The following is a 9573-nucleotide window of genomic DNA, read 5'->3' on the forward strand; positions in this document are numbered from 1 at the left end:
CTTCGCCATAATTTTTGAACAGTTGCAGCTAGGGCTTTTAAATTTCACAGGTATATTCCTCGAGACAAGACCTTTCTTTGGGTACCAACATTTTTTATCTTTTGGCCTGGAAGTTGACTTGCATTTTAGAACTTTAACCTTCGCCATAAGCTGCCATGCGGAGGCATCAGTGTTTCACAAACACATCTTGTTTAGCTTGTGTTTTATTTTCTTCCCTATATTTCATGTTGTCGTGTTCAGTGTGACAATAAATTTCAGTGTTATTTTGTTATTTTCCTTCTTTCACTAAATGTCGTTGTGTTTAATGTGACAATACTTTATTTTCTTCTCTTCACTATACGTCGTCCTGTTCAGCATGATATAATAGTTTTCAGTCTTTTTTCTATTCATATCATTCACAACAGATTATTTAGAATTCATGAAAATTCAAACCCCAAGGCGTCTTAAACCAAAATTGAATTTAAAAAATTGGACAACACGTGGTTGATTTTGATTTGGCAGCTTTATTAAATGACGAGTATTGATTTATTCGATCTTTAATCTAGTATTACTGAACACTTGTAAAGAACACGCAGCAATCGTCAGGGGGTGGATCAAGGTGTTGTGGCGGGATACATCGAGGGGTGTGCTTGATTCTCTTCCATTTCGTCTATTTCAGGTAAATGCTTACTTTTCTTTGATTGGTGACTTCCGGTGGCGCCATAATCTGCTTGGTCTTTGAGCGATTGTAACAAGTCACAGCTCTGAAGGTCACGCAGCTGCTTATACATTATCACAAGGACTCCTAATAAGATTAGATATATAAAAGCTTCTACCATAAATGCAATACCTGGGAATATATGAGCTGTAGCACTATACAGATTGACAAATATCAATGTACCTAAGAATTTGGAAGATGTTTCGCCACACGAGAGCAGAGAAAACATTTTTCCCGCTTCGTCCACATGCACTGCCTTACTGACCAATGAGCGCAGAGCGGAAGTGATCATTCCCGCCATCGCTCCTATAGCAACAGAAACAAATACCATCCACGATTCATCACAGAATCCAGCCCATATCAATCTGACGAATTTACAACCGATTCCTAATATCATTATGGAAACATCAGAAAGCATGATCTTATTGGAGAATAAAGGCAGAAAAATGAATAAGCACAGTCCCATCACGGCATAGTCTAAAGACAGGAGGTAGCCATACCAAGACTTGGACCAGTTCAGAGGAGATCGGGTCACGAACAAGAGATTGATGTCCATCTCTCCGACCTTACAGGTCTGGTTCACTAAAGAAACCATAAATAATACCAGAATAATGGTCCTGTTATTTCCAGAACGAGATTTGAACATGACGGCTAGCGTTTCTTTAATGTTTGACGGTCTGAACACTTCACATAATTCACAAGATGAACTCTGGTCGTCCTCAGTCTCCTTCCTTTCCACAGTTTCATCAACAAGGATAATGGTGAATAGAATGGACGCACCATGGAGAATCACAACCGACACAAAAGCAGCGTTGAGGTCAAGGACGTCCTGAAATATTCCTGAGAATAATGACCCCATAAATAATCCAAAGAAGTTCATGGCCAAGAGCTTTCCGAGATTCCGGGTGCGATCCCCAGCGTCTGACAAATCAAACACAAAGCTATTGACAGCCATTGTTATAACTGAGCTTTTTCCAAAAAATCCCTGAACAGCGGAGCCCCCTAAAATTAGCGCTATCCTGTGTTCAGGCACCATGTTACTGGCAACATAAAGCATTACAGCGAATACGCTCCCTAGACTTGGGAGTAGGATGGGGATCTTTCTGCCGTATCGATCGCTGTATGACCCGCAGAATAACGATAGCGCAATGGCAGGAATATTTAGCAATAGTCGGTAATAGATTAGGTAATTTCCAGACTTACTTTGGACGTAATCTTCCAGCACGGGGTATTTATCTAAATTCATGCAAGTGGTTTCGTTCTTAGCCTGTTCATCTTTAAACATTTCGTAACACACGGCACGAACCAAATATGGTCGAGTTGTGGCATCCAACATGGATTCACCTGTCTTGTAAAGAAAGAACACGATGTCCACAATGACGAAACTGAATCCACAAGCAAACATTGTCATCTTCATGAGGGAAGTCAAATCATCTCGCCTATGTTGTACCTGAGCTGGAATTTGTCTACAAGATTAAAAATATTAGAAAGTATAACATAGTGTCTGTTAAATCTGGTCCGTTAGGGGTACTAATTGAGCCTTGACCTTTTAAACTTTTTTTTTTAATTTCTCATTAAATTATACACCAAACCCTGTGCAATGTAAAGAAAAGACCAAAAATCAAAAGTTTGGAGTCATCAGATTTCAAAATTCTCTAGGTTTTATCCTTATTTCTTAAGGCAAATATTTTCTAAAATTGCTTTCTATATTTTTTCTGCATATTTTGAAAATGTTTTGAAAACAAGGAAAACAGTCTTAAGAAGGTACTTAAAATCCTTACAATCAGTCTACATGAAGGCTTTTTGATTCCTCCGCTTTTATCATTTTTCCCCATATTTATTTATATTAATATGGCCATAAATTACAGACAGAATATATTACTGTATTGTGTAGCTTCTCTACAAAATACAGAAACTTTTACAAATTTCGTTATTCTGATACAATGCAGAACTTAACAGTTGTATAACGATTAAATGACGCTAAGACTTCAGAGAGTCTTTTTTTTTTCAGAATTATCTTAAAAACAGCTGATGTCTAAATATAATTGAGCCAGATTCATTTTCTAATTTTAAATAATAATCTTGAAACCTAACTGGAATACCATCGCAGCTCTCTTTCCCAGATTAATTCAATATCAATCCTATAGCCATAAAAGGTGAATAAGGAAGTAATTGACTTAGAGAATAAAAAAAAATCTAAGAGGGGCGAGGGTGTAAATTATCTGTTATAAAACAAAAATGTGACCTCAAAATTGTCCAGAAACACAGTTTCTTTGAAGTCAAAAGTTGAAATTAATCACCTTACCTTTTAAATGGAAATGGTCCTTGGAATATTCTTCATCAGACACAGTCTCCTTACAAAACCCCCTCAGTATAGCTAAGAGATAGTTCGAGGGAAATATCAAATTCTGAAGCGCCTCTCTATTGTTGGGGGGTATATCTTCGACTTGTGTAGTCTATGAGTACAGTATTGATGAAATAAAATCACTGGAACTTCCGTTCCATTTCAGTGCATAAGGTCCCCAGAACAGAGATCTTTATTGCTGTGTGACTTTGTTGATGGAGTCTGAAAGAGACAATTTTAAGCACGTTACAGTAGCCAATATGGTTATAAAGCCGTTGGTTTGATGCATTCTCCCATATCAAGTGACATCCCAGTCTTGTAGAGTAATCTTTCTCCCCGGAAAACTAGTTCTAGCATAGAATTTCCTCTGGAAAATGGGCTCTAGGGTAGGATTTCCCCCAGAGAAAAATGACTCTAGTGTAGTAATTTCCCCAGAAATTCCCACACTGATTAAATTTTCCGGAGGGGGGGGGGGGGGGGAGGGGCTACTCTGTTAAATAGTTATAGAGTGCGATTTTTCCCAGAGCAAATTTTCCCCCATTAAAATATTATTCATTTATTCTATAAAACTTTTTTGGCCTAAAAGAAAAAAAAATACTTAATTGCTGCTTATTTAATGCAGTTATCACTAAGAAATCAATTAGCTTTATATATCGGAAGGAGTTTTCGTTTCTTTCTGCTTGTCAACAAATTTCTGGGTTGGATATTTTTTTTTATTAGGGTTGAACCCCCCCCCCTTTCTGGAAAAAATCCTACTCTTGTAAAGAAAGAGGGGGAAATTGGATCTAGTGTGAGATTTCTCCCAGAGGGGAAATCCTAATCTAAATTATAGATTCCGGGGGAAAAGGAGGCTGTGCGGAAAACCCTACTCTACAACATCGGTACTTATACCTTCACATTTCTAAATGGTTTTTTTTAAATTTAGTCAAAACTTAACAACTTATTTGCAAAATTTACATAATAAAATCAAAGGAATATGGCTGCTTGAGGAAAACAACTTGTTTTGAAAACGTACAATTCAATTCAATTAGTTTATTTACCAATTAAGGGCCCTCATGGAGCAAAAAGAAAGTACATCGTAAATTAACATTCATATATAGTCATATACATGTAATACAATATACATACACACAAGAGAGAAAGTTTTGCATGATTGATAGGAGAAAGACATAAAAACATACATGTTTTGAAACATTTAAGAATCAATGATTTAAAATAGGTTACAACGGCTGGTCACTTAAACAACCTTCACCTTTCGTCGGAGGTGCGCCATGATATTACGAGGACTTTTAATGCTTCTACTAATAATACACAAAATGTTTGTTTACAAAAATGTTCCATTGATTGTCCAATAAAAACAAAAAAGGAATTTCTTTAAAGTGACTTCTGTTAATAATTAAACATCATTCATATTTTGTAAATTAAATCTTAGCTAAAGCTATATAAAGTAAAAAAAAAAATAATAAATAGAAAAAAGACCCTATAGGGTTACAGACCATGCTCTCAAGTGCATGATTCTAAAGTAATTTTAAATTACATACCATTGCAAACTGATAATTAACTCCAATACATAACATCTGTTTATGATCCCAGGAAAAAAAAAAGAAGAACAATTGTTTCCAATAAAACCAGATATTAATTGAATTATAATTGCCTCTTTATCCGAATAGCTTATGTAATTTTTATAAATGGGTTAAAACACTAGTTCATTCAAAGAGTGTAGTATATTTATTGGTTATTTACAAGTTATACTTTATATTTTATTACAGGTGCGGTCAATGTGACCATAAAGCCGTAATAATCTTTTAATCTTATAATGGTGAAAAAAGGAAACTTTCACACATGTAAGCAATTGTTTGCATAATCTGGATTAATTTTATTGGAAAACAACGATGGTTTGGAAAAATTTTGCACTTTTTATCATTTGAAGAACCTTAAATTACCGAATAAACAAACATATTCAACAGCATTTCAAATAGTAAGAATTTTAAATCTCTATCAAAACAGCATTCTTGAGTTTTTTAATGCATTTACAGTAAAGCTCGGATACAGCAAAGTCTTGGGGACCTGTGAATTTCCTTCGCTATGTCCGCAATTCGTCATATTCGTATGTAATGAATTTGTTAATATATATATATATATATATATATATATATATATATATATATATATATATATATATATATATATATATATATATATATATATATATAGCGAATTGGCAATATACATTTTCCCTCCCAGTATGACTAAAGAGTATGTCCAGAAAAGTATTAAATCAAAGTTTACAAACCTTGGGTAACTAAAGTTTTCTGATGAATTGAATTTCAAAATTCATATAAATACTACGAAAATAATGTCAGTTCAATATTTTAAACTTTGAGACTGATCTTGAAAAATTCGTCATAAAAGATGCAAATATCGCGATTCTTAACCTTTCCGGAATAAAATCAGTTTTTATATTCGTGAATTAGTTATATCCGTGTTCGTTATAACCGTAAAATTTTCAAAACTTCGGCCAAATCTATAAATTCGCTTTATCCGAGTTCATATGAAATGAGTTTTACTGTGTACATTATAGACTAATTATGGGCGTCCCACATGTTAAAGGAAATAACACAATCAATTTTTTCTTCCAAAATTCCAATATCTTTCCCTTAAATAGGCGACTCTATCATTGAACAAATGATGTCTGTTTAGTTTAACAGTTTAATATTTGACAAAGCAATATAATTAAGTGAAAAGTTGTTTTCCTTATTTATGTAGTAATATCCCGCCATCACTTGCATATGGTGTTTTCATCTCCCAACTTACTCGATTCTGAAGATACTCATGCTCCGAGTACGATCAATTTTTAAACCGAACCAGGCTACTGGTAGATAAGTGGATTTTACATGGAGTTCAACAAACTCGTTTAATTTCAGCATTTCATAAATTCTATGGTCGTAATAATGACCTTATTTGCTAAAACGACTTATCATTTGGTCGTATTTTGACTGAGATTTAGCCATTGCATTTCAAACTACATTTGACTACGGGTGATTTCGTCTATCTGATCAATACATAGGGCTCACGGCGGGTGTGACCGGAGGACAGGGGATGCTCACTCCTCCTAGGCACCTGATCCCACCTCAGGAATTTCCAGAGGTCCGTGCTTTTCTGCCCTGTTCACAGATTTATATTGCTTGTTTGTTATCTTCAATACCAAGTGTAAACACGAACACAACATTCCTATAGCAAAATGAATTGCGGAATATCAGTCGAATTTAAAACAGGTTTCATACAACAGTTCTGCAATGTTTACTTAAAGGTAGTGCGTATCATCCAAGATCTTTCTATAACAAATATTCATGAAATCTTTGCTTTATCCAAATGTTCACGTCTCAAATACAGGTATGTGTCGATATCAATGAAATTTTCCTAACTACATGTATAGAGTCATTTTGTAACATACATCAATACTCTTAATTTACATTGACAAAAAAAATGCACAAAATTACAAGAACCATAAAACTTTTAAAACTATTTAACAATATACGACATTATTCTTTTTCTGCCCAAAAGTTGCCATTTAAGAAATTAAAAAAAATATAAGAGGTTTTGAAGTTTGTACCTGAGATTATGCATGATAATTTTAAAAAAGATGTTTGTTCGCCTTTTTATCTGAATAAAATGATTCCAATTAATTGTAATGAACTATTGTGATTCTAATGAAATATTAATCATAAATTTCGTTTTGCTGACAATCGAGTACAGTTTGCTCTTTTCACAATGACATCTCAATGATTGCGCAAATTCTGCAAATCATACACCCAGTCCGCGATTATCCGATCCACTTACTTACTTGATATGTTCTTTGTTATCTGGAATTCTTATTCTCAATGAAATGCTTTCCCCTTTTCCATAAAATAGGATGTGAATAATTTATGACAAACGTCCTTAAGAAATTAGTTGTATTTTAATTGCTTGAATTACTGTTTTTGCAGTGAGTATGATTTAAAACATTGCAATTATTTAAAATTTTCAGATACATTATTGCAATATAAAAAAGAGTCTTACCAGAGACAAAATGAAATTTCCTTCAGTTAAAGTGAGCACCAACTCCGTAGAAAATATAAATGGTTGTCTCAATATATTCCATTTAACTTTGTCCATTATGACGTAAGTAAGCCATAACCAATAGCTTCTCGTTCATACTCCTACAAATAGAAGCTCGCGATCTGAAAGGGATGCTATCGATTAATGAGTCTTGTGTTCACCAGCACGTGAAATATACTGCGTAAGCTAATATTAATTTACACAATACAAGTTGTTATAGAGAAAATGAAAAGTGGGGTGTCCATGTAGACCTTATGTTAAGAATTCGATCTGTTGTCATGATGGCACAGTGCCTAATCAAGTGATTGGAGACAATTATTGAAGCACATCCAGGCGCGTATGTAACTTATTTCTATCAGATTCACATCTCCGGACTGAAGGGGGACAATGTCCTGGTGATGGTGGCTTATCTAATTAATCGTGCATTAATTCTTTTGAAATAATAATTAAAAAAAAACATTTTTTTTTTCAGAAAAATCTGTCTTACTTTACTAATCTAGATGAACATGGTCATTTAAGAAAGTGGTTGGCTGGAACTAGTTAAAACTACGGGCTCGTGGTACCGTAGAGGATTCACAATACCCCTCTCCTTTCTGAGAAGATCCTTTTATTTTATTGTTAATTTATATGGCAATCGCTTCACCCCTCCCCTTTTTTTGTTGCAGTTTGATCAAACCCTTCCATGCACGTTACTGTACTGTCGAAAATGATCAGAATAGAACGGTCCCCACTATAAGAGAATTTATGAATTTATCTATATTATTTTTTAATAGAGAATAAACATTTTAGATTGTTTTCTTCACTTGGAATGCTATTTTCTACATTATTTTTAATTACTGATAAATACAAAAGAAAATGTATTAAAATGTAATCTATTCATATAAATAGAGGAGAGATATTGTTCCCCAGATACTCAAAAATAAATTTTATCCTTAAAAATCAATTTTTCTATGACAGTTGATGAAAAAAATTGGAAACAATAAATGCCCCCATCCCTTCCTGCTTTCCTTAACGTTCACTCTATCTCTTTTTAGGAAGGGGGGGGGGGGGGTTGATCACAAATTACGTATCCCGTAATAATGACGGGGTGCACCCCACTTAACTCTTTATTTAAGTTAATCCGAATCAAGGAAATACTGACAAAACAAAAGTAGTTTATGAAACAATTAAAATTTCCAGAATTGATTTTTTGGCAAAGCAACACACGAAAAATATCAATTTGTGGCCTATGAATTATGCAGTTATTTCTGTTACAAGTTCCATCATTTTTTATAGGATTGTGAAGGGGAAAAAACATAATAACTCTTATTGTTTCTTTCGCCCCCCCCCCCGAAAAAAAAATAATAAATTAAATTTACTAATATTTTGGCAATGCTTTCAACAAAATATTCAATTTCATTTTATCAAAAGCAAAGAAAGCAATTTTCATCATACAAATGATAATTGGCTTATTGTCCTGTAATACTAATATAATCATTTCAGCTGGTACATTGCACATATATCACTCATTGTTTAGTTTTATCTAACCAAAGGTCACGACAGACATCGACGAAAGTTTCAGTAAGATTTCATCTTAAATCGTCTACGAAGATTTAATTTAAAAAAAATATCCCAGACATATGACAGAGTTTAAAATTGTAGAGTTTGAGATAAAATATGCATTAAAGATATGAGAGTGCTGCATTGTGCACTACATCACAACACTCGTAGGCACCGGGGAGGGGGTGTGTCCCTTCCACAATATACGAGGGTTAATCCTAAAGTAATGTCACATGCAACTGCTGTTAAATCTTTAATGATTGAAAGTTTTCATCAAAACTTCACATACTAAAACCTCTATCTATATAGACTTTTGACCTGAAATTTCATTTGTGAAGATATACGCAATACTTCATAGAATATTAAGATAAGCAAAACGTTGTGTCTCGTCTACGGCCGCACGGCAAAAATGTACCGATATCGTTATGACATTTCTCTTTAACATTCATTTTGATACATAAGAGCAAAAAAGGACTGAATTTAGAAATAGCATTTGGACAAAGTTCAAATAATTTTGATACAACTCAAAACAAGACAGTTTATAGCCAAATGGCAGTAAAGGTAATTAAAGAAAAGCATGCGAAAGGTTAAAAAGATATGCAGATGGACTGTAAATGAGTGCAGAAAAGTAACGTCATAACGACGTCCGTAATTCTTGCCGTGCGGCGATAGACAAACGTTACGTTGTGTTTATCTTTTTATTTTAAAAAGTATTCTTTATACCCGGTAATCGAATGAAATTTTATGGCAAATATCAAAATTGATAGGCGTATTAGTATGTCAAATTTTGCTGAAAACATTTAATTATAATTAAAGATTTTATAGAGTTGTGTCATTACTTTTGGATCAACTCTCGTATTATATATGGTATACAGTTAACCCTCGTATTATATAT

At 33.8% G+C, this 9573-nt stretch overlaps 1 protein-coding gene across 1 annotated transcript; it reads right to left on the reverse strand.

Annotated features, from left to right (window-relative positions):
- Positions 1–504: 504 nt before the first annotated feature.
- LOC133175398 (proton-coupled folate transporter-like) lies at positions 505–3247 on the reverse strand. The gene is made up of 2 exons (XM_061310502.1): positions 3003–3247; positions 505–2163 (listed from the first exon to the last, which is right to left on the reverse strand). Exon 2 carries the CDS (start codon positions 2112–2114, stop codon positions 594–596), a length of 1521 nt encoding a protein of 506 aa, XP_061166486.1. The 5' UTR covers positions 2115–2163; positions 3003–3247; the 3' UTR covers positions 505–593.
- Between the last annotated feature and the right edge of the window lie 6326 nt (positions 3248–9573).

The sequence above is a fragment of the Saccostrea echinata genome, unplaced genomic scaffold, assembly GCF_033153115.1.
Source record: "Saccostrea echinata isolate AGI-Se365-2 ecotype Australia unplaced genomic scaffold, CSIRO_AGI_Sech_v1 ptg000062l, whole genome shotgun sequence".
Taxonomy (NCBI): Eukaryota; Metazoa; Mollusca; class Bivalvia; order Ostreida; family Ostreidae; genus Saccostrea; species Saccostrea echinata.